The sequence below is a fragment of the Saccostrea echinata genome, unplaced genomic scaffold (genome assembly GCF_033153115.1).
Source record: "Saccostrea echinata isolate AGI-Se365-2 ecotype Australia unplaced genomic scaffold, CSIRO_AGI_Sech_v1 ptg000028l, whole genome shotgun sequence".
NCBI lineage: Eukaryota > Metazoa > Mollusca > Bivalvia > Ostreida > Ostreidae > Saccostrea > Saccostrea echinata.
In genome coordinates, this window is record NW_026889777.1 from 9,510,949 (window position 1) to 9,538,143 (window position 27,195).

Consider the following 27,195-nt stretch of genomic DNA (forward strand, 5'->3'; position numbering starts at 1 on the left):
AGAATAAACACGGACCTCTAAGACATTAGAGGTGGGATCAAGTGCCATGGAGGAGTGAGCATCCCCTGCCGACCGGTCACACCCGTCATGTGCTCCTTGTCATGATCGGTGAATTACGGAAATTCCGTTGACAAATCTGTGTGTAAATAATGGCCTAACAATTAGTATGAAGAAAGTCAGTCAGCATTTGACTTAATGAAAGACTGTATTTACTGACAAGGTCATTGTGTCGACCATAGAACTTACGAAATGATGACTTTAAACGAGACTGATGATATTCTTGTTTCATCAACTTGTTTGTCAATAAATTACCTCGTTTTAGAAATTGTTCATACGTAGAGCATGCTCTTACGTATCGAATCAACTGAGAGATATAAACCCCGTATGCAGGTGATAAGGGTATATTGCTGCATAAATAAGGGAAGTTGACGATTGAAAAGTTAAAGTCATCACGTTTATCATAAAGCTTTGTTGTTAAATTACCATTAACGTCTTTTTCAAGTAAAATATCCAAATATGAAACAGATGTGTCAGACTCTGTGGTATCTTTTATCTAAAGCTCACTGGGATATATCGTGTCGACATAAGAATAGAATGACCATTGTTAATTGACAATACGTCGTCGATATATCTAAATGTCGAGTTGAAGACCACAGCAAGTGTTTTCTTCTATTCACGTAAAAGATTTTGAACAAATTCTGCTTCATATGAATATAAAAATAGGTCTGCTAATAACGGGGCGCAATTGGTACCGATGGGAATTCTAATAGATTGTTGGAAGACCTGGTCTCCAAAAACCACATAGATATTGTCAATTAGAAACTCGAGCATCTTTTTAATGTCAACTTCAGAGTACTTGTGTGTGCAATCAGATTGTTTTTTAACAAAGTAATTTTGCAAATGACCAAATGACAAGGTTATAGTAAATTAACGAGTTCCATTTTTATTGAAAAAGCAGCCGTCAACGATGTCAGAAAGTCTGGACTTTAATTTATCCTGGGGAATAGTTGTATATAAAGTTGAAAAGTCGTAAGTTTTTATGTTGTTGATTTTGGTAAAATTTTGTGATTTTAAATGTTCCAAAAGTTTCTTGGAATTTTTTAGTATCCACATCTGATTTACACCACTTCTAGAATATATTGTTGCACAGTACTCTTGAAGTTTCTCCTTCACTACTGTTAATATCTTAGTGAGGAGTACAGAAAGAGGCTTGGTAGAACATTTACTGGAACCCCTATGTATCTTTGTTTGTAAGGATTTTTATGAAGTTTCGGAATCCAACATACATGTAGATATGGTAATTCAAATTCATTTTGGTTGTTGGGAATATTAGAAATATTCAATATTCAATTCAAGAATTCACTGCTTAAGTGATGTAAAGGTTGTGCCAGTGGAACTAAGTAAAGGTGTCAAGAGGAAATGATATTTGAAAATGAAATAAATAATGTCCTAGAAAAATTATATGTAAAATTTTGAAGAAAATAAAACAAATTAAAAATAAGTAACAGCTACTTTGATATTTTTCACGGAAGTCTTTTCTCCATGAAAAATTATCACTTTTTTCAATGGATAAATCACAGCACTAATATTTAATTCTTGAAAATACAGAAAAAAATAAGCTAATCTTGAAATAGATTGTAATATTGAATTAAATTAAGTAAAAACTGTGGATTTTATTTTGATTACGAAAGAATAAAGTTAAGTACCGCAAATACGACAATCTATTTCAAGAGTTTTCGTTCCTTTCGCTAATACACAGCTTATTTTTAGCAGGCAATTGATATTGTCAGTATCCAGACACCATGGATTTTACAGAGACAAGTTTCTCGAATACCAAGTGCGGGATATCTGTTTGTATTTTAACAGCTTCAAGTATCTACAATGGGAAAGTACACTTTGAACAACCGATCAAGCAACAATGCTGGACAGACTTTAAAGAAAAACATGTCATCAAAAGTGCATTACTTTTATGAAAGTTTTTTAATCACATAATCGAGAATAAACAGATCAAAAAATGTCTTTTCATATTTTACAAGAGAACAAGAATTCAAATAGATTTATATAAAATCAAAGATTACCTAATTTTGACTACAGATTTCTCCATTTACCTGATAATACATAGAGATAACGGCGGTTGTAACCAGTCAACAGGCTCCTAGGACCATTGCATGTACCTTTAATTTTGTATTTCCGGTGGTCCGCCTTTCACCCTGATCATGTGTACTACTGGATACAGGATTTTTGTCTCTTCACAGTTTGTTACCATCACCTCTTTTCGTAAAGCCATCATTTCAGAGTTTTATGCATATTTGTTAGAATTAATGTAGTATAATCTTAAATGCTAAGCTGTTTAAATTCTAGATTCGTTAATATGCAACTTAAGTCAGTTTTGCACTTTCGAAAGTACATCGTCAAAAGATTTGTTTTTATATTTTGTATTCATGGCCAGTTTTCTTTACAGTTTACGTTTCTGCTAATTTTATCTATAACTTCCAAATTGCAAAATTTTATTCATAGGAGAAAAAAACTACATGTAAAAATAAACCCATAACAATATCAATTTATCTTCACATTCTTACCGTTCACGGTAGCTCAGTCGGTAGAGCGCTCGCTCCGTGATCGGGAGCTCGAGGTCCATGAGTTCGAATCTCGGCCGCGACTGACCTAAGTCGATAAAAAATGGGTAGCAACTGTTCCTTAGCCATGCGCTCGGCACTTTGAAGTGAAAGTTGCGGGTCCTTCGGATGAGACCTTAAAAACGGAGGCCCCGTGTCACGGCAGGCGTTGGCACGATAAAGATCCCCCACTGCTCAATGGCCCTGAGTGCCGAGTAAAGGTCAAAATTTGAAGCCCTTCAACGGTATATGGTGACGTCTCTATATGAGTGAAATATTCTCGAATGGGACGTAAAACAACATACAATCAATCAATCAATCTTCACATTCTTTTCATTATGAGTTCATCTTGCCTTGTATTTTTGGTCATTCAATAAATAATGTCATCGCTGTTAAAAAAATACGCAAGAAAACTATTTTTGTGAAGTTTTTATGATACCTTTAAAATACTCTCTTCTGACCGACACATATAATTTCAATCGTTTTATCCATACTTTGAATACATTCATTTAATGTTTCTTGGATATATATTCATAAAATTATATATGACAGAACCCAAAGCATTCCTTGAACCATATCTTCTTCTTGACAAGTGTTTTTTTTAATTTGGGGGGGGGGATCACAGGGAGACAGATCTAGTAAATAGGGAGGGTGGGGTGAAACATGAACCTTTTCTTTTTCCAGAAATGATCTCAAAATCTGGGATTTATGTGATCGAGCGTTGTCTTGAAGAAATCAATGTTGCGGATTCCAGACTTTGATCTCTTCGTTCCGTAGTGTTTCTTAACTATCTTCAGCACATAATTTTTATATACGTGTTCAGTGATTGGTCAATTTAAGTAATTTCTTATACATTTTCAACATGATATCATATTTGTAGGGGTATTCATCAAGCACTAACCTTTCGGAGGCCAAGGTGTTTCGTTAGAATAAAAAAAAATGTCCACAATGAATACCCTAACACTTGTTCTCTGTTTAATGGTCAGTAAACTATCATTAGTACAAATATTGGTTATTTTATCAAGTACATGTAATATCATCAGTCGAAGCCGCTCGAAGTGGTCCAAGACGATGTTTATCCCTAAGGTCTGTTAGGCCTTTTTTGCTTTTTTTCGCACTTCAAAACAAATTATATAAATACTAAAATATACTTTTTTGCTCAAATTATAATATATGATAAAAAATTATATAGTACAATACATGTATATGCAAGAACGCAAAATGCTACAGATGTGAAACTTAACGAAAATTTCTGTTTATATTGAGTACTACGACAGATACTAGTAATAAACACAGACAATAACAAAAAGTAATTGTGAGATTTTCAAATTAAAATTTTATAACACTTTTTATGACGCCCTCTTAAAGAACTTCCGTTTATCATAAAGTTATAAACACATTATAACAACATCCATCTAGCTATCAGTTGAAAAATAGAGAGAAAAAAGCAAATTCTTGAAAGACGTAATTAAAGTTTTTTTTTAATCTGTGCTTTCTTAATTTTGTTTATTTTGATAATTTTTGTTAAAATAATTGCTTTAAAAGTGCAAATAAACCCTGTCGACCCCCCCCCCCCCCAAAAAAAAAATATTGTTTATATTTATTAGATAAATACTTCAGCAAATAAGTCTTTATTAAATTATTGTTTTTACATCTAAAAGGATATCTATAAATGTATATGGTATCTGAAATAGTTATTATATAATATATTTATTGTATGAAAATTGTCAACATTTGCAATAAAAGATGTATAGCTAACCTACCTGTAGATGAATATTTGAGAGTATTGATCCATTAACTTTCGGAAACTCACTAGGTGTTGTGTTGATGAAATAAACATATCACAGGCACCTAAAGTTTTTTATTTTAAAGATAACCCCTTCTTAAAATTCACAATATGGGTGAAATATTGCCGACTCGGCGTTAAACAATAACAATCAATCAATCAAGATTTTTGAAAATCAAGCTAAAGGAATTGAAATATATTTAATTACATTATTTAAAGTTATTTAGGGTAATTAATTACATTTGTAAAAATCAATATAATTGTAATTGCAAGTAATTGACCCTGGATTCAACACTTGATATTTAAACAATCTTTAATCAAAGGAATCTTCCAAATATTTCTGTTCTAATGATAATGAGTCGGTAGAGCGCTTGCTCCGTGATCGGAAGGTCGTGTGTTCGAATCACGGCCGCGACTGACCTATGTCGATAAAAAAAGGTAGCAACTGTTCCTTCGCCAAGCGCTCGGCACTTTGAAGTGAAAGTTGCGGGTCATTCGTATGACACCTTAAAAACCGAGGTCCCGTGTCACGGTAGGCGTAGACACGATAAAGAACCCTCACTGCTCAATGGCCCTGAGTGAAGAGTAAAGGTCTAAATTTGAAGCCCTTCACCGGTATATGGTGACGTCTCTATATGAGTGAAAGATTCTCGAACGAGACGTAAAACAACATACAATCAATCAATCAACTAATGATAATGTTGCTGTCTTTTGAAATTTTGGAATGTTTGCATTTTTTTTTTTTTTTTTTTTTTTACATTTTTTTCTTCAAATAAAAGCAATTATGCTTATTTCTTTCTTAAATCTTTTAATTCTTTTTCTCTGCTCCCGATTTGTATCATTTGTTTAATTGACTTTTGTGTTTGATTACTCTTCGTTATCTCAATATTTTATAGATTAATAAAACTTGTATTATGAGAGAGAACGGTAAAAAGTCATATAGAAAAAAATTCTGTATATCAAAGGATGAATCTACTCCATTCAGTCAACTGAATGGTCACTGAAAGGTCTGGAAATGTCACTGAATGACAGAGCTCTGCTATTCAGTCACCTTTCAGTAAACTTTCAGTCACCTTTCGGTTAACTGAATGGCAGAGTTTCACCCCGTGTATCAAGAAATTCAGTGTTTTGATCCAGAATTTTGACATATACACAAAATCTCCAAGAGGAAAATTTTATTGCACTAAAAATATTCTAGAATAAGAGTAATTCACGATCACTTCTCAAAGTTCGCTATCGTTCGACACTTTGGGCTCAGTCACAACCCATCAGATAGCGCTAAGATATCTATTCGAAAAGTCGATATCACCTTTTCAACTTGAAAAGGTGATAACACCTATTCAAATAGGTGATATCATCTATTCATATTGGTGATATCAACTATTTGCATTTCTTACAAAATTAAATAATAAATGATCCCTTCCTCAAGAAAATTAGCTTCGGTACAAAGCATAGGATAAAAGAGCAATTCTATTTTTAAGCATAGATTCATATTGACTTCGTTACTCTCCAACAAACTTTTTAAAAAAGATTATAAAAGTTTGATCTTAATTTAAGCCACGTCCTCTACTATTTTGGCATTTCATTTATCAAATGAATTGAAGATTCGCTTTAATTTTGACTGTCATATTTCCCTCCAACTGGATCAGATCGAGGTTTTGACCTGTTCATGACTCTTATTCTTTAGAGGATTTATAAGATTGATCACTGTTTGTTATCTTCACTTTATTTCATAAACGTTTTTATATAAGATATAAGCCTAGTTTTATTTTTTTCACTTACAAGTCAGATATATGTTTTCAGTCCCAATTATCGACCAAAAACAACTGGTTGCATACTTGTCATTATATATTGATTTTGACATTTTAGATTTATGTTTATTCACTGCTTAACGTTTACAATAGTTCAGGCAAGAGATGGTATCCAATCTTCAAATCTAATGTTAATTTAGCAAATATTTTTCAATTATGAAGATACAGAATATTAAAATGCCAAGTTCTAAGAGAAATTTCATATTCAATTCTTATCAAACATGGAGAAAAAAAAAATTTCTTAAAAAATCAGATAGATATCTAAAAGTAATTTTTCCAGAAAAATACTTCTAACAAATAACCTTCATTAGATATACATGTACTTACTTTTTTGGTAGGCTTGGGTCTCAAAAAACATAATCACATAAATGGGTTCCAATTTGAAATGTTCAACTTTTATAATCTTTCAAAGAATAATCAAATGCCTGAGTATCACGAAAAGGTGATATTCTACTTATTAATGCTTAACCTATAGTACATGTATCATGCTAATATTTTTTCAGAGAATTTTAATCGGATTGTTAGAACTTTCTGAGAAGGATTTTTCTTTCTCATATGACAGTTATTAAAAGAGTCTTTTCTATCATGCGTAAGTGAAAAACTCTAAGTGCTCTCTCTCTAAAGGGATGGAATTTTTACAATCCGCTTTACTATCTTAGCGCTATCTGATGGGTTGTGACTGAGCCCAAAGTGTCGAACGATAGCGAACTTTGAGAAGTGATCGTGAATTACTCTTATTCTAGAATATTTTTGGTGCAATAAAATATTCCTCTTGGAGATTTTGTGTATTACAATCAACTTCAGAGCACTTCTCTGTAGAATCAGAAGGATTTTTAACAAAGCTATTTTGTAGTTGACCAATCAGAAGATAGGAAAATTCTGAAGTCACTTTTATTAAAGAAGGCACATAAAACTTTAAAACCACATGAACGAGTTTATGCATGAATTCTTTTTTTTTCGAAACATTTTCCCCGGTTTTACTTTTTTCCACCTTTAAAAAATATTAAGAAGCATCCGCAGCATTATAAAATCAAAACGGACACCTGAGTTATAAAATGAGATGCACAAATCCTTCATTATAATGCCGAAAGCACGTTTTACTGCATCGATTTGTAAATTTTTACATGTGTGAACCCTACTAGTTGTTTGCAGTAAAACATATGTAATTTGCATTGCACTTAAGTCTGTCACATTGTTGCTAAATCAGAGCTTTATAAAGAAGGCATTTGCAATTGCTGGTACTGAAAGCTGTTGATAAGCTTGACATTCAACAGATATCCTAAACTTGATATTTGAGAACCTTATCCCTGTATAAATCATGGTGTCTAGAACTAGGAAACTGACGCTGTTGAGAAATCATACTGTATTATGTAAGCTTCCTCTATGAGTTTTGTTATTACCTATAATGTTTGAGGTTTGTTAAATGAAAATCCTTCTGCGACGTCGGGCTTTTGATATAATCACAGAGGTAAACATTTTTTATCATAAGGATTTATTGCAGACTAACGCATCTTAAATTGACATTTTGTCAATGCATAAAAACTGTATTATTTTTATGTACAGGTTTTGTCCTCATATCTCATTTACTTTGGATATTCTAATGAGAGGTCGGACTATTTTAGTATAATCAGTAGAATTGAGTCTTTTCTTTCTGCGATTTATTTAATCATGTCAGCCACTAACTGTTCTGATCTTATATATCATCTTACAATCTGATATGATGTCCAAATATCTCGTTTGTCTATCATTTTATAAAATTGTCAGTGAAATGTTTTACTGGCTTTGGCGTATGCTGCAGCTGGAAGACTTTATTTTGACGGTATTATTTTGTTTCTTACATATAATGCACAATATAGTTATGTATTATTTATTTAAAATTGCAATTTGAGAGAAAGATCTTTTGAAGTATTATTATAATTCACCTCAAGAGCAACAAATAACTCTTCTCTATATCACCCTGTGGTAAATGTTATGTATTCTGAGAAGGTTCTTTAAAAATTCCCAGACGGTAAATTTCTCCTAAGACATGTACATTGGAGGCAACTTCGATTTTACATTAAATAAAAAAAACTTTTTTTTTTATATTTATTATACAATAAACTAAAATCGCCTCTCTGAATTCGCAAAATTCGATATCAAAGATCAATTTTTTTTTATAAAGGTCTTTCTATGCTATCTTTTGATTGGTAAAAGCTATGATAAATTTATTTCTTCTATATCAATAAGCTTTCGATGGAATAGAATAAGAGACATCTAAATACTTAAAACCTTTTTCAAGGATGAGACCTTTTCACGAGAAAAAAAATTACGTGTATTATATCAAATTAAACTCAAAGAAACAAGCTATGACAAAAAATGCGATCAAATTCTCAATTTAAATTTCTTACAATGAAAACGAAGAGTGACCGAAATTCTAAGAAAAAACATACAAATAATACAAATCTGTAAACAGGGCATAAAGCACAGATCCTTGGAAATTGCAGAGGTGGTATCAGGTGGCTAGGCGGGGTAAGCATACCCTGTTGAAGGTAACACTCGTACTGAGCCCTTAGAACTGATCTGGTAGATCGAGCATTCCGATGACAAAATTAGTATAAACAAAGGCCTAACAACTGATTGAAAAATTTCAGCCAGAATAGGACAAATGATAAATCATATTTGATAACAAGGTCTTTATAACCACCTAGAATTTATGAAATACTGACTTTAAAGAAGGTTGTTGAAATCCCTGTAACATCAACTTACTTGACAGTAACCTACCCGGTTTAAAATTGATCGTGCTCAGAACATGCTCTTGAGTATCGAATAAATTTAGAGACGTAAACCCCGTATACAGGTGAAGGCGGAATATTACAACAAACACAAGGAAAGTTGACGATGGAAAAGCTAAAGTCATCTCGTTTGTCATACAATATAGTTATTAGTTGGCCCTTATAGTCTATAGTCAGTAAAACATCCAAATATGAACAGATGTTGCAGAATCTATAGTGTCGTTTTTCGAGTTCACTGGGATATATCGAGTCGATATATGAATGGAAGTAACTATTGTTAATTAATAAAATGTCAAGTTGAAGGCTACAGCAAGTGCAAGCATTTTCTTTTCATTTTGAAGTTTTTTAAAAATAAATTCTGCTTCCTAGGAATATAATAGCAAGTGGGCTGATAAAGGACACTTATTGCCCATCGAAATTTCAAGAGTTTTTGGAAGACCTGGTCTCCGAAAACATCAGTGTTGTCAATGAGAAACTCCAACATCCTTTTGAATCAACTTCAGACTACTTGTGTTAGAATCAGAGTGATTTTAGCAAAGTAATTCTATTGATGACCAATCAAAAGATAATTAAAATTTCCGAGTAACATTTTATTAAAGAAGCAGTTGTCTATGATATTAAAAAGCATAGATTTTAATTTATCACGAGGAATGCTTGTATAAAGTGTAGAAAAGTAGTATGTTTTAATGTTACTGACTTTTGAAAAAAATGGTGATTTTGAATTTTCTAAAAGTTATTAGAATCCACATCTGATTTTTATCACTTCTAGAATATGCAGTAGCACAGCAAGCCTTAAGCTTCTCCTTTACAGCTGTTCATATTTTGTGAGGTGAGGTTTGCTAGAGCATTTGTTGAACCCGGCAATATACATGTATCTTCGAAAAATTAAATTTCTGTTCACTCGTTGCAAAAAGCCATAAAATAATGATTCAGAGCTGTCATAAAAAAAACTGTTAAGGATTATAATTTGTGAACGAATGCTATTTAGAATAATAAATCATGTCTAATTAATCCTTACATGTCTGGCAAATATTCGTTAGAGAATTTTATTGGAATTACAACTAAAGGATAAATGTATTTACAATAAGCGAGATTGAACCTTACAAATAAAAAGTGTTACTATCACTTTGTTCAGTAAATCCGTACCTTAACCATAGAGCCAGAAAAGTCATAAGTTCATATAAAAGGTTAACATAACATAAAGTGATCAATCTCATAAATCTATTAAAAAATACAAATCGTGAAAAGGTAGATAACACGGACCTCGATGCATTTAAAATGTGGTTTTGTGAATCTGGTATAAAAAGACTTAATTTCTAGGATAGGAATATTTCACAATTGAAAAATGGTACTTTTAATGTATTGTAGCACTCGCTTCCAGTTTTTTTACTGTACATCCACAGTTTATTGGGCAAGGTCAGCTCATGCTAAAAAATTGTGTTAAAGTGCATTCAAATGCTCAATTTTTATCATTAAATGATAAAATTAAAATAAAAAATATATAAATAAACTTTTGATGTATGATGTTATTACTCAGATGAAATCTTCCAAAAATATTTTGAAAATTTGATGGTTTATAGTTTACAACAATTTCATAGTGTCTGATACACCAAAAGAATTTCTAAAAGATAAAATTTTAATATTTAATTCTTAATTTTTTAATTGTCTAATCACATGTATTTTCTGAACTTATCCGCCTTTCATGAATTTAAGGTTGTGTGCATATAAATCTCAGAAATTATTTATTACTCCTTTGGAATCCAATATTGCGGCTTCAGTGTGTACAAAGCTTTCAAATTTATTTCAGAAATTTAAAAAAAAAAGCTTTCAAATTTATTTGCAGCTAAGGGTCCTTCTTCCCATCAATAAAAATAAACAATCTTTTTTCGTGTACAATTTATCTAACGTTTCATAAAAAGGGAAGAAGCATTTTTAATCCAACGCGTTTACAGACAATATCAACAGGTGTGAACAACAACATTTGTTACACTTACTTTCAAGTGTCGTTTAAAGCGGATATTTGAACTTTATAGTTTTAATCGTTCTAAGTTTTTCGTAATACTTCCCCATTAAAAATTTGGCAGTATTCGTTCACTCTTGAAAAATGGATTTTGATTTTTTCTACATATCTGCAACTTCCTTGTTGACAAGTGTCGGATGGAGATCATCTGAATTCAACATGTATTAAATATAAGGGGATCGTGATCCTCAGGGTTTGGTAACTTTACAAAAATGAAAACGAAGTATACAAAAATATTAATTATTTCGTTCGGTAGGATTGACATCATTTTGACAATATTACTCCTGTTAATCTTCACCAAGACAGACAGTTGTGGAAAGTAAGTACAGTATCTTAATTCAAATATTTGAATATATAAATATTACAAAAAGGTTGTCTTCTAATAGCAAGAGTTATACATTTTCAAAGTAGTAAATCTTGAATGATTTCATTTGAAACGTATATTTTTTTTTTCATTTGCAAACAGAAATACTTGTATAACCACATTTCTATTATACACTGCATATTTTTGATCATTACAGATGTATAAATTGTGAAAGCAATATGAGCTGCATTTTTGAAAATTTTATTTTGTTGTGTTATTATGATAAATGTGTATGTAATTTAAACCTTATGTTCAATAAGACTAAAAAAAAGTATTAAAATGTTTCAGAAGAAAGGCTTCTGTACAATCAAATTTAAAGTGTTATATAAAAAATCAATATTGTACAGGGCGACAATAATGTAATTTTGCTTCAATCAAAACTTATAAATAGTTTTTCCATCGCAAATATGAACAACAGAAGTTTATAAATGTTCTTTTTCTCTGCCCTTGAAATAGTTAATTACAATTTTGCAACAAAAATTTCTAACATCACATTTTCAGCTCATATTGCTTTGAAATTATAGGTTTAAGTGCAGGTTAACTGGACATCCATAAATTATTGAAAAAAAAAAAAACAAAAAAAACAAAACAAAAAAACTAAGTGACGACTGCATTGAAATAATACAAGTAAATATTTCAGTTGACCTTAGCTAATTTATTAAAAAAAGAAAACATTTGTCTTTCCAGTTATTTAATTAATTGATGACAACGTGTTGAATCTTTGTAATGGTATAATAACCCCTTTTTAAAATAAGCTTGAATAACAGATAAATGAGATAGTTATAATCATTCTTCTTTTTTAGTGACTGTTGTAATGGTTTAGTGTGGAATCAGGAACTTAAAAGCTGTATAAGTATGTTTTCAAGATTGATTAAATGTGTTAGTCCTGATTTGTTTGTGATATTTATAATATTCATTTAGTCTTTTCATATTCAAATAATATCATTGAGATAAGAATTCGTCTTTTTTTTTTTTTAAATTCAGTTGAAGGTTTGAGTATTTCAAAAAAAAAAAGTTGATTAAAATATTAAACAAATGTTGTTTTCGATCAAACATGCGTTGATTGTTGAATAACTAATACGTTTAAGAAAATTACAATAATGGTATCAAAAATGAATAATTAAAACTGTATAGTTGTTTATAGATATAGTAAGCTCCCCATGAGCATTTATAGATTTATTTTTAATTATTATTATTTACTGGTTTTTACGTGTAGGTATGGATATTATGAGAAAAAATGTACCTCCACATGCTTTTACCCATATTTTGGGAAAAAAATGTCAACAAATTTGTAATTATTCTCAAGGTGATTGCAACCATGAACATGGCTTCAGAGTGCTATAACTGAACTATATATATTTTTTAATGAAAACTACTGCGCATATTTTTTTTCAGAAAAATGATTGGATATTGCTTGTTTTTTTAAATCAATATTGACCGTCTACTTTTAGACTGTGAAATTGGATTTACGGGTACCTACTGTGACATTCCATGTCGCTATCCTGCATATGGATATTTATGTCAAAAATCATGCAATTGCAAAGAAATATTTTGCAATTTCTCAACTGGATGTGAAGGTAAAATTTGTTCATCTGCAGAGGAAAAGCAAAATTCCACAATAATGTATTACGTTTCACGACATTACATATATCATTAACACTGTAACTATTCCACTGGGCCTAAGATTAATTTTATTTGTTTTCCGAATTCAAAGAAAACATTTATCTGAATTTTCTTTCATGCAGTTGGATCACCGACTTTTGAACCACCATCCCCATCAACAACCAAGAAATCAACAAAAACAATGTTGTCATCAACTACAAGTATACAGCTCAAAACTATTTGCTAACATACGTAATGTATATTTGCGAATATTGTATGGGCATATTTCCCTTGACTTGTGGACATCGACAAAATTGTATTTTATACTGCTTTTTGCTCATGTATCCATGATTATTTCAATGCTCTGAATATGATTGCAATTGTAAACGTTATAAATAAAATTATGTAGGATATTCATTATGTTCTTGTCAGCGTGCAATGCTAAAATTTTCTTTTTTTAACATGGCTACATCTACTTCTAGATTGTGACATTGGTTTTATTGGTCTCTACTGTAACATCTCATGTCGCTATCCATCCTATGGGTATTCATGTCAGAAGTCATGTAATTGTGAACAGAAGTTTTGTAATTTCTCCATTGGATGTGAAGGTAAAATGCATCAGAAGGGGGAGAATAAGCCTCAGCAACAATTCATTACATCTGAAAATTATTAAAGAATTTTCTTTATTTTTTACCCTGTATTTTATTGATAAGTTTTTCCTAGTACAAGAAATTGTTATATACATAATCTTTGACGCAGCTGGGTCTCCAACTATTGAACAACCATCCCCATCACCAACAGAGAAATCAACGTCTACAATGCTGTCATCTGCTTCAGGTATACTTACCTTAATGTAAGCAGTTCTAAACACAAAAAACATTTACTTTTCAATTGCGGGAAAATAAAACAAATTTTTTCCAGACTTTTCTATCGTTCTCTTAGCAATAAGCGTCAAATCATTTGTTTTCGGTGGGGCAAATTTTCATGGTTTGAGAACAATACTGACTTGATTTTGTGGTTAAAGGAGAGTCATCATACAGCAGTAGTATGGAATTTTAACACTTCGTGGATAAATGGATTAGAATACAACGAAGACATTAAAATTAAACCCCTTGAAAATTAATGATATCTCAGATCTATTATCATTGCTTTAAAAAATATATCCTACGCGTCTAGAATTAGGCTGTCCGTAAACTATCACAGTACATTTGCAGTAGTTACTTTTCTGAACTACCTGTATGACGTAATTATAGTATATTATGTCAAGTTACTGCAAACTTGAGCTGGCATCAGCCGTATGCTTATCCTGATAGGGAAAAACGGAAACATCCATAGACGATTCAGTGTGTAAATAATGGTCTAACAATTAGTATGAAAATGTCAATCAACAAATGACTTACTGATGAATTGTATTTTCTGACGAGGTCATTTTATCGATCATAGAACTTGCAAAATGATGACTTTAAACCTAACTGTTGATATTCTTGTTTTAGAGTGTATCAACTTGTTTGTCAATTGCTTTCCTTGTTTTAGAAATTGTTCGTTTGTAGAGTTTGCTCTTGCGTGTCGAATCAACTGAGAGACATGAACCCCATATGCAGGTAATAAGGGTATATTACTACATAAGTAAGGGGAGTTGACGATTGAAAAGTTGAAGCCATCACGTTTATCATAAAGCTTTGTTGTTAGGTTACCATTAGCATATTTTTCTAATAAAATCTCAAAATATAAAAACAGAATATCAGACTCCGTGGTACCTTTTATTTCAAGGTCACTGGGATATATCGAGTCGATATATGAATGGAAATGACTATTAATATTGTTTGTCGATAATACGTCTTCGATATAAAAATGCAGAGTAGAAGGCCAGAGCAAGTGTTTTCTTCTTCTCTTGTAAAAGATTTTGAATAAATTCTGCTTCATATGAATACAAAATTAGGTCTGCTTATTACAGTCTGCAATTGGTACCCATGGAAATTCCAACAGATTGTAGGAAGACCTGATTTCCAAAAAACTACATAGATATTGTCAATCAGAAACTTAAGCATCATTCACCTTTGTAAAAAAAGCCTGCACTTTAAAAATGGAAAGTTATTGTAAAATATATAAAATCTAAGCACCCGTTATTTTTATCTCTTGTCTTTAAATCATTTTCAATTATTTACTATTTTACTATAATACACAGATCTAAAGTATATGGCACCTATTTGGTAAATGAATACTACATTATATCGACAATATTTATGATATGCTAAATGTATATATTGAAATCTATCCCCTAGATATCAGCTAAGCCATACTCCTTTTTAATCAGTTTTTCCATTAAAAATGAGGTTTTTGAAGGGGAAAATGATAATTTACGCGAAAAATACCAGTTGCTGAACTTAATTAAATGCAACTTAGGTTTAAAAGGTACATTAATGTAGTCGGGTTGTCACCTCCAACAGTTTTCAGTATAGAAAATTTTAAAATTCATTTGAGACAAAAAACAAGTACCGCTTTGTTATCTTATTGAAAGCCTGCCTTCTCTTTGAAGGGTCTAGATTTTGGTAATAATAAATCATTGGAATAAAATAGTAGAATCTTATTCGGAGAAGCAGGGCTAAAATGATCTATTTTAAGCGTTGTGGTATTTGGTCCACTTTTTGGTATAGAACTGCATACTGCTCAGACTTCATAAGTTATCTAGATGGACTCAAATGCATAAAAACAAAACAAAAACAGAAACAAACAAGAGGCCCAAGAGCCTTAACGGTCACCTGAGTATAATACAACAATTTAGAGGATCCATAGAGTATAAAATGAACTGAAAAGTGAAGCTTTGCTGCCCAAAAGCAAGAAAAATTCACGCTTCCACGTCGTCACGGGTGACGCAGTTGCCATCTCCGCACAGCCAATCAGAATCGCGGAAACTTTGTCCGCCATTACCTCCGACAACACACAGATGTCGGAGGTGCGAGATGACATCGTTTAATGCAACATATCCGCTGTGCAACGAAAAATTGTGAGGTCCTATGCATGGGATAGATGTAATAATTATACGAGGTACCCGGAAAGAATACACAAGGTGAGATTTATTCATTTTCTAAGTCCAAAACACGGAAAAGCAAGTGTTTACGTTGCATAAACAGCTGATAAAGGCATGTCATGGAAGACCGAAACACAACTGTCTGTTAAAAAATAAGATATTCGGGTATATTAATGTCAAAGTTAGTGATAATATAATTGGCAATTTAAGAGAGCAATGTTTAGATTATGTTATATGACGTACAATAGTGATTTACAAACGTGCTCAGACGATGACTCAACCGTTCAAAGCTATAAATCTCGGTGAACTGAATATAATTCTCGATATTAAATGAGAATGCTGCAAACATTTTTGTGGGTAATTTTACAATGCTTTATCTTTGAAACATTTTGTGATTGTATATAGCTTTAGGAATCTAAATTAATTGTAGCATTTATGGGCCATGAAATACTGACTGTATACCCCATGCCCCCAGATGGGTCACAGTCATCAAGAAAGGCTTTTTTGGAATTATCGAGAAGAGTGGTAAGTTTACTGATATTATGTTGAGAAAAGTATCTGTTATAAAGAAACTTAGTTACAAAGCCAGAATGTTTTTATTCAAGTGAAGATATCATTATACCATGAAAACTCGACATAGTAAAATCACAGATGAATAGTCATTTCTGTACTATACCTTATCGATTGATATTTAGTCTTGGTGAAATTGCTGAGGATAGTTAACAACAAATTTGTTTATGAGATCAAAATTTTAAAAGCATTTAAAAAATTCCAAGTCAAATGCATTATTTATAATAAAATATTGCATGTTCAGGATCAGTGATGGAGCACACAAGGAGACATAAAAAAAAATCTTCACCCGTGTGTCATAACAGAATGTCCAAATAAATTGTCAACAGGCTACATGTATGTATATACAAAAGGAACATCAACACCCTAGTTTTCCAGTTAGTTATGAAATGTACAAATGATCATGGAGAAAGGGAATTGCAAAAGAAAAGTAACTGTTTCCACAATGCGTCAAAATCTCTTAAGCCACTTATTCTTGACATCGATGTTTTTTATGCAGTTAAATACCAAGTAAATCAATACTTGAAGTAATATTTGAAGTATATCAATACTTCTAAAATCTCTTTCTAATTTAATCAGAAAGCACATTTTAGATAATGTTATATTTTACTTTAATTTATTTGTGTTATATGCATAGATCTTTAGAATTTTATTTTTCATTTTAAGGAATCTTTAGATTAATTTTACCATGTTTTAGAACTACAACAAAAACAGAGAGAACCTACAGAACAGACTAAGTAATCGTCTACAACTCAACATAGCAGCAGGAGAAAAACAAGGCCAACTTGCCATGAAGAAAACAGTAAAAAAAATGTATATGTCAGTGATGTGTGTATTATTTATACCAACATGAAACATTATTGAAAATTTATTAGATTTTTTGACATCAAAACAATGCAACTGTATGTAGAAAAAAAGGGGCAATACAAATGACAAAAGAATTGTCTCGGTCACTTTAGGTATTTTTGTGTAAATAGTCCATAATTGTATATCAACACTGATTAGGCTAAGGCACAATTTGGGAATAAAGGTGTAGCATCAAAGTTTGGTGTGTCAGTGATTGACTATGTGCATGTGTTGACCTTATGCATGTTACACGTATGTTAGATTTAAAGATGAGTGATTGACTTTCATTGACTTCACTGATTTCAGGAGAAGCAGACTTTTCACTTATCTAATGAACTCCATTAGCATAATACATGTTTGTTATGTAATCTTATGGTATCCACAATGTGCTGAATTGCATAAGCAAGGGTATAGTTCATAAAGGTGATGAATAACATGAAATGTGTTGCACTGTCATATATGTAGATGAAATTCCCAAAAATATATGTCATACTGATATAAGTAAATGATTTATACAGTGAAGTGATCATACAATGAGAAACAACTGATAAAAATTAAATATTCAAACATCTGACCCTATAAATGTATATCACTGCCTGGGGAAATTTGATAGAAGAAAAATAATACTTTTTTTTTGAATTTGACATAAACGATTTTATTATTACTTATATATGAAATGTACAACATCATTAAACTTTCTGTATACCTGAACCTTGTCTTTATTTTTTGAACATCTTGTATCTTTTCATGGGTATCTTTGGATTGACATCTACGATATCAATACAGAATTGATTTCTGATTCCTCTTGGAATATGCAATGCTGAGGAAGACTTATGTTTGTTCTTCAAACCTAGCAATCTGAACTGTTGAATGCAATTTATTTGTACAACAATATGTGAACATTTTCCTTAACCCCTGAAGTTTGTGTGTACTAGTGAAGTACACTGACTGTTTTTATCATTAAACAGTCTTTTACATTGTAATTTCTACTTATGATACCCTAAAACTTCTAAGGATTTATGAAATATATATCAAAGTCCATGCCTAGAACCATAAACTGAGAACAGACCGGGGCCTGCATTGGATTTAGAATGAATATCTTTGTTTATTTTAAACATGACTAAAATCTTGAAAATTTATTTTGTACTAATGTACAAACACAGGAAGATTTTTTCCCTTCAAATTTATGTGAAATAATACCTGAATTTTTAACTCAAGTTTGTATCCCATTTATATTTTTAAGGACCCTTTATAAACTTAAGCAGGTTATTTTTAGACATTAAGAAAAATTGTATGAAGGTGTAAATTTTGAGCATGCCCAATGCATTTTCAACAAGGGTACCTTGCATTTACCCCCAGGAAAAATGGTTAATAAAAGATAATATTGACAAAAATTTCTATTGTTCACTTCATAACAATTGAGAAAAATACATCCAGTTGAAGAATCATAAAGTATTCAATTAATTTATCTTGGCCTATTAAAATATTAAGAAATTTATTACAAATTGTAGTATTCAAATTCTTTTATTTATAGATCTAGGGACAGAATGTTCTAATTGCATAAAAATACCACAGAATCAGAACTCTTAAGTGTGCTGTGCAGAGAGGACAAAAAAATGAAAGAAATAAAAATATAATGATAAGCTATAATCAGTTTGTCCAATTCAAAACGATTGAGGGATCTGGGAGAGAGGGGTGGTGATGAATGAGTTGCTACATATTTCAGAATTCTTAGACAAAAAATTATATCCAAACAGGGGGATGTGGTCCAAATATATGACAGTTCTGAAAATATCAAGGGGTCCCTTCCGGATCAGCGCTAGCAAAAGCAACCTTTCAAAATCGAGGAACACATATACACTGCATATCACTTTCTTGATTAGATCTAGTCAGTAGCGATGAAGATACACGGAATATATTGGGGGGGGGGGTCTCTCGGCGGTTGAGGTTTTAATGCTAAATAAAAAAACAAAAATGTTGTCAATTTTATTGTAAACATTGAAAATTAATAACTTTCCCTGATCTACTATCCAATACGTATCAGAACAGTAAATAGGCCTATTTCGGAGACAGCTGAACTGATCTTCAAGTCGGATGCAGTACCGATCTAGATCGGTAAAGGTTAAAATTATACTTCTACTTACTAAAATTTTGTGATTGAAATCTCTCTGAAACATATTTTACATTTTGACAAACGTTTCTGTATAAATTCGTGAGCAAACAGGCCGATTGAAAAGTTTTTCCGTGCGATTTCTGTGACTCGCATCCATGTTGTTTACGTTAGTTTGTCGGAGTCTGCAACCACGTGACTTTCGTTGCCATCGGTGGGCGGAGCGTGGATGCGTGAATAGGGTGATCAGGATCAACAAAATAATTAGTCTAGCAATCATTAAAAGTTCATAAATTAGGTTCTAATCTGTTCCCTATTTATCACCATCACCATACAGTATATTAACAAACTATTAGTGCTTCTGTGCTATTTTAATTCCTTGTTGAAAACTCTTACATTGGCCTCTCTTGGTCTTTGATGAACATTTAATAAGACAAGTTATTTTTGTCTCAGTTTTATTTATCTATTACTTACAAGTCTAGCTGATCATTAAAACTATGAAAGTACTTTTTGTATTATACACCGAGAAACACCAGAGCCTCTGACCCTGGGACCAGAAGTTTGCTCATTATACATGTAAGTAATCACTTTGTTTATCTGCTTAACACTAAGGAGCAGACAGGATTATTTAATAGAATTAATGCATTTTCACTATATTATCAAGAGCCCCACCCTTACGCCAGCACATCTGACCATTGCTCATTGCACATTGCTCATGCAATTCACTACTCTGCAAGAAGCACTCTTGCTCATCATAACTATACACATAACTTCTTTTCTTTTTAACCAGAAGCAAAAAGGAATATTTTCAAAGAAATTTTGCTTTTTCATTATATAATCAATAGAGCCCTCCCCTTTTCACTAGAGCCCTTGACCCTGGGGCCATGAAATTCACAACTTTGGAAGAAGCATCCTTGCGTATCATAACAATGTACTTAGTTTGTTTAAATAATACCCAGGGGCAGAGAAGAAGATTTTCAAAGAAATAAATCACCTTCACTATAAGATCTATATAGCCCCGCCCTAGCACCAGAACCCCTGTCCCTGGGGTCATGAATTTTCCAATTTTGGAAAAGGCATCCTTGCTTATCATAACAATGTACTTAGTTTGTTTAAATAATACATAGGAGCAGAGAAGAAGATTTTCAAAGAAATAATGCATTTTCACTATATATTACATAGAGCCCCACCCTAACACCAGAACCCCTGACCCTGGGGCCATTAATTTCACAATTTTGGAAGAGGCAGCATTGCTTATCATAACTATGTATTTAGTTTGTTTAAATAATACCCAGGAGTAGAGAAGAAGATTTTCAAAGAAATAATGCACTTTCACTATATGATCTATGTAGCCCCGCCCTAGCACCAGAACCCCTGACCTTGGGGCTATAAATTTCATAATTTTGGTAGTCACTCTTGCTTATAATAACTATGTATAAAATTTGTTTAAACAATACCCAGGAGTAGATGTTAGGCAAGGACCATGAAATTCATAATTTTTGTACCCCTTCACCTATAGATGCTATATACCAAATTTGGTTGAAATTGGTTGAGCGGTTCCAGAGAGAAGCTGAAAATGTTCAAATGTTAACGCACATCGCACGACGACAGACAAAAAATGGATAGCAATAAGTCACCTGAGTGACTCGGGTGACCTAAAACAAAACACACACACACACACACACACACACACACACAAAATTAGCATGAATATTGGCTATCTCTATCAAAACATCTATTCTTGCGGTACACTTTGAATATTTTGTACTTAACCTAGGTTTAGAAATCAATATAAAAAAATCACCATTGGTAAAGATTAAGCTACGAAAGATACAGATGTTGGCTTTTGGACTCCTCTATGTGTGTTTCATATACAAGTCATAATTATCTACGTCAAATTATAATGTCCTTTACAATTGTGGGGAACATCGGATTTTATGGTAATATTGCAAATTAAATAACATCGTATGTAAAAATTCAGGATGACGACTTCCAAAGTTCAGAAATTGAATATCGAACAACATAAGTTTGACTAGGAAAACAATTTTCTCTTAAATGAAAGGGATGTTCCCGAAGACAAAAATATGACTTCAACAGACTTTTTTGTCTTTTTTTTCTTTTAGAAGAAATGTGCAACATTATATATATATATATAGTCGATTATTCAGTTGCATTATTCGAACGATAGTCGAATATTCGGAACATTTTCTGAAAATAAAATTTTATTTTAAACTTCACGGGTATATGACGTATTTGTAACTTAAAAATCGTTTTACATAAATCTATTTAAAAAGTAACCTCAAAATTAATGCAACGTTACGTGTGGATAGCATGATTATATGAAATAAATTTAGACACCTAATTCTCCAAAATGTATAATTTTCTCATCAATCGAATTCATAAATCGGTCTAAACAGTCAATTTATGTTTAGTAAGCATTAATTAAAAATTGCCAGCCGATATTTTAAAAAAAAATATTTATGAAATAAATAAAAATCAGGTGCTCGTGATATTGTTAAACAGTAAGATGCTATTCAATTGATTGCCCGGCTATCAAAATGTCCTTAAAATGTAAGCGGATTGTTTTAATAATTATCGAAGTGTCAAAACTTGTCACGGCTATGGTGTTCCTTCAATTTGAGTAATCCTAAAATAATATATAATTGGTACAGGGTATAAGATGAAGCCCATTTAATAGTTTTCCAAACAAAGTCCAGTAATTTGATGGGTAATTTATTACAAAAACAACACAGGCAGTATCTGACATATAATTCCGGTGGTAGTAAAACACTTACAATTACTATACTTTCTATAAGTACATGGAAATTCAATCCTTTTTTATTAAGGAAAATTTTCGACTGCCTCTGAAGAAAAACGGTTTCTCAATTTTAAGATGAGAATTCCATCTCGCTATATCACTTTTTTGTTGCATTTATATAATAATAATAATATTCGAATGTCGTTTCATTATTCGATCGTCGGTCCATTGGACTGATAGTCGAATAGTCGACTATTCGTTGACATCCCTAATATATATATATATATATATATATATATATATATATATATATATATATATATATATATATATATATATATATATATATATATATATATATATATATATATATATATATATATATATATATATATATAATCTTTGTTCTTTTCGAAATGAGTGTGTTATTAACATTAATTTTGAAATATAAACAGCGATTTTTTTTTCTTGATGTCTCTTGATTCAAATTTCAGAAATCGTATACCTTAACTACAACACATTGTCATAATATGCATTATTATGAGAAAAAGGTCACTTATATTTTTTTATAATTTGAAGTACAAAAAATAATGTATATCAATAAACCCATACAATTTCGTATAATTTTCATTTTAGTTTTAGATGCCTCAGAAGACGGTCAGCATTGGTGCCATAATAACACTAGTTTTCATTATTGGATCACACAAAAGAAGAGAAATTTGCTGATTTTTGGAATAACATTTCTATTGTCATTATCAGCTTTGATGATGTATGTATACCTTTTCATACACATAAAAGGATCAAGAAACGGATTATACACTGCTATATAAATGGAAAGATTATAAAAATGGATGCAAATACAAATAGGTTATTCAGATTCAGATATATATCTTCTAAAAAAAACTGTGTACAGTAAATAAAAATCAATTATCAGTGATTTTTATAAATACCTAATAAATATTGGCAAGTATTTAGTTCTTAACCTCACGTCAATATGATAAATGATTCTTGCTTAATGGTTCATGATAAGTGATTGATCATAATCAGGTACAAACAGTATCAAAGTACTGATACGAGAGGGAATTTATTTCTATGCTATGTTTTCCTTAGATACCAGTTTTCTCCCTACTTTACATAAAACAACATACAAAAAGTCTCGTGACTTTTTTCAGTTAAGTCAACTCCAATATAAACCAGTTGTTAAGAAATAAAGAAATAAATTTTATGATCTATATTAGATCATTGAACAAACTACACATTAGCTCTGGGATAAAATCCTTTTGAAAGCAGAGATTTTTTAAAAAAAATAATGTGGAAAATTTCTCTCCTTTCTTTTTCTTATACCTGTAGGAGGATAACGAATTTTCAGCGAAATCATTCCAACAAGACATTTTACATGTAAGTTTGGTATGAGTGTTACCCCTCATTTGTCAAGAAACCACACCTTGTTTTTTTATGAACGAGTAGAGATGTGTTTTGTTAGAAACTTTGTACACCATTAGTTCAAGTTCAAATTCTTCTTTTAAGTGTAGTTATTAAAATGTTCAAACCGTCTCTTTATTTTTTTTTAATTCTGCTGTCTTGACCTTACCATATTTGCCATATTATATCACAAACTGCAGCTACAACAAAGTTCCTTCAGTGTTGATAAGAAGCAGACCTGCGTTCTTCAAATACAAGGGTTGATCCTAAAGTGATGTCACAACTGCTATCAAATATTTAATAATCGATAGTTTTCAACAAAACTTTATACACCAATACCTTTTTTTATTTGATTTTGTCCTATTTTTTTTAATAGATATATGCAATACTTTATAAAATATAAGAATAAACACACAACGTTGGATCACGTCTAATTCCGCACGCCAAGAATGTAGGTCAAATATGATGCTGGTAGTTAAGAAAGGTCTTATCACAATAAATACACATGTAAAGTTTGAAAGCCCAAGCACCAATTGTTCAAAAGTTATGGATATAAAGGTTAAAGTCTCGTAAAATTTTGCAAAAGTGGGTCAAACTCCAAGGTCAAATATGATGTTGGTAGTTAAGAAAGGTCTTGTCACAAGGAATACACATGTGAAATATGAAAGCCATAGCTTTAACCAATCAAAAGTTATCGGCAAGGTCACAATTTTTCAAAATTAAAGTAGGTGAAACTCCAAGGTCAAGGTCAAAAGGTCAGAGTTGTTGGTATCCAAAGAAAGGCCTTGTCACAAGGAATACACACGTGAAGTATGAAAGGCCAAGCACCAACTGGTCAAAAGTTATGGCAAGGTTGAAGTTTTTACAATAGTAGGTCAAACTCCAAGGTCAAGGTCAATGGGTTAAAGGTGTTGGTATTCAAAGAAAGATCTTGTCACAAGGATTACACATGTGAAGTTTGAAAGCCCAAGCACCAATTGTTCAAAAGTTATGGTCAAGGTTAAAGTCTCATAAAATTTTGCAAAAGTGGGTCAAACTCCAAGGTCAAAAGGTCAAATGTGATGGTACCCAAAGAAAGGTCTTGATACAAGGAATACACCTGTGAAATATGAAAGCCATAGCTTCAACCAATCAAAAGTTATGGGCAAGGTTAAAGTTTTTGTGGACAACCAGACAGACAGACGGACAGGGCAAAAACTATATGCCCCCGAATTTTCGATTACGGGGGCATAATAATTTTGTTTACATAAGGTAAATTAAACGGTGTTCATTAAAGGACAGAGGAAATTCTGGTAAGTCACACAATCACGCTTACATCTGTATATATTTGCAATTATCGGTCTGAAGACTGAAATATCTTAAAACTTATGAATTAAAAAAATACTTATTTAAAGCAGTTTAGTGACAAAATATAATATTTCGGTGGATCTGTTGTTAATTTTTCAACATTACAAAAATAAATGATTACGCTACACGTCCGATGATTGACTAGCTATGTAAATGCAATTTTGGAGACGTGGTTATCTGTAGAACTATTTAAGCATGAATTAGTTAATAATAAAAAATTCATTTGCAATTATCGTGAAGTATGGAAAAATGGCTTGTCTCTTTTCATTCAAGTGTCCAGCGAGGTCTAGAAGATAAGTGCTTGCGCAAGCCAAACAATGGGCTCTCATTAGAGTAAATTAACGGTTAAGCATTAGAAACTGGAAAACGGTACATAATTTGGAGGTTCATTTGGTTTATAAATTTATCTTACTGACGACGAGATCTTATCGTGGCGCTAATATTTTAACCCTGGCGGAACAATGGCTCTTATTTTTTAACTGCCCTCGGGCTGATATGGGGCCACTCGGGCTGATATGAGATATGATATGGATTTTAGTATGTATTATTCTCTATTTATTACATACTTAGTAATAAATACAGAATTTTTGCATATGTGATATGCCCCACGTCACAATATCTGATCAGTCCTTCAGGGCTGATATGGATCTGTGGGACTGATACGGACAAATATCACACCCCTAGTAAATTAATTAAACCTAAAAAACAGTACTTGTGATAATACACATATTCTTTTTGGTTCACATTCTCATAATGTTGAATTAGGGTTCTTTGATACAATAAACTACATACATGTCACTGGATAGTGCATGATTATCTATTTGTTTTTTTCCCTCAAATTAATGTGTACTGTATTTTATTACTACAGTCCCTGAAGCGTTCTACTTTCCCATTTTTCCGTTCGCTCACCGTTCGTTCAGCGTGCGTTCACCGTTCGCTCTCCGTTCACAGTTTTGCGTTCTGCGTTCATCGTGCGCTCGCTTTCACCGTTCACAAAACGTTCACCGTTCGCTCTCCGTTCGTTCACTTTGCGTTCACCTTGCGTTCAGCGTTCACTTATCGTTCAGTCTTCACTGTCATTCGGAACTCCAAAGTGAAAGGACTAATCTTTTTTGTTAGTAGGGATTTACAGGATTTGAAATTTAATAATTAAAATATCGTGTTTAAAGGATCATTATTTCATTGGAAAAATTACCTACAATATGATTTATTAATATTCTAACTTAGCTGTTAGGCTATTTATTAAATTAATCAGGAAAATAAATTTTGTTTTAAGTATGTACCTATGTAGAACGATGCTGATAAATTAAATTTAAATACGGGCAATAAACGGGTACCTCAAGCACTGCAGCATTTTGTTGTTATGTTAAAGACGACAAATCGTTAATGGAGAGATAATAATCCATGTCAATTAATTTACCAACTCCAGCAAAATTACGAAAGTATTTATTACTAACACTTTTTTTTCAATTACTGTAGAAATACATTATTAGAACTAGTTCTGAGAATTATAAATAGTACTGCGGATATCCCGTCAATTAATTATCTTTGGAGCGGATTAAATTGATAGTGTGTTTAGAAAATATTTATTTAAATGTAATACACTACAATTCATAAATAAAGTCTAATGTAGGAGAGAAAAAAAATTCCTTTATTCACAATAACTTTATATTCATTCGATATGATTAAGACCCCTCCCCCTTTTTCCACCTACATGTAAATCGGTAACTTAGTCAGCATTTCCAGTATATTTTAATTAATATTTAAAAAGAAGTTAATGCACAGAAATTTCAGTCTCAAAACAAACATGCATCTAAAAAAAGTCATTAAATAATAGTAGTTCAAAATATACACGTGCCGACGGTGGTATTTTAAATTGGCCAGGTAGTATGATTCAAATTCATTCCAAGTGTTTTTGTCCAATGTATTTTATTTATTTATTTATTTTTTTGGAAAAGTTGGAATCTGATCTAGAAATGATAAAAAATGTTTAAACGTCTTTGAAATACTACAGTGTAGCACTTCGCCTTTATTGTGACGAGACTTTCACACCTGCACAGTGTCGAATGATTTTGATTGACAGGACAAACACGTGGACTTCGTGTGACCTTGAAGCGGGAAAATAAAGGACCGATTATGACTGTC

At 31.7% G+C, this 27,195-nt stretch overlaps 1 protein-coding gene and 1 long non-coding RNA gene across 3 annotated transcripts; both read left to right on the top strand.

Moving 5' to 3' along the window:
* Positions 1-11,215: 11,215 nt before the first annotated feature.
* On the top strand, positions 11,216-14,028 carry LOC133193987 (scavenger receptor class F member 1-like). Its single transcript, XM_061329898.1, has 7 exons — positions 11,216-11,322; positions 12,171-12,220; positions 12,819-12,944; positions 13,113-13,211; positions 13,452-13,577; positions 13,729-13,806; positions 13,994-14,028. The coding sequence occupies exons 1-7, from the start codon at positions 11,216-11,218 to the stop codon at positions 14,026-14,028; spliced, it is 621 nt and encodes a 206-aa protein (XP_061185882.1).
* A 1,812-nt stretch (positions 14,029-15,840) lies between these two features.
* LOC133193724 (uncharacterized) lies at positions 15,841-18,124 on the top strand. Of its 2 annotated transcripts, XR_009721984.1 has the most exons (4): positions 15,841-16,036; positions 16,428-16,522; positions 16,812-16,903; positions 17,265-18,124. It is a non-coding gene; the product is annotated as an uncharacterized LOC133193724 (long non-coding RNA). The 2 variants fall into 2 exon arrangements; XR_009721985.1 differs by lacking the exon at positions 16,812-16,903 and having other exon boundaries at positions 15,863-16,036.
* The last annotated feature ends 9,071 nt before the right edge of the window (positions 18,125-27,195 follow it).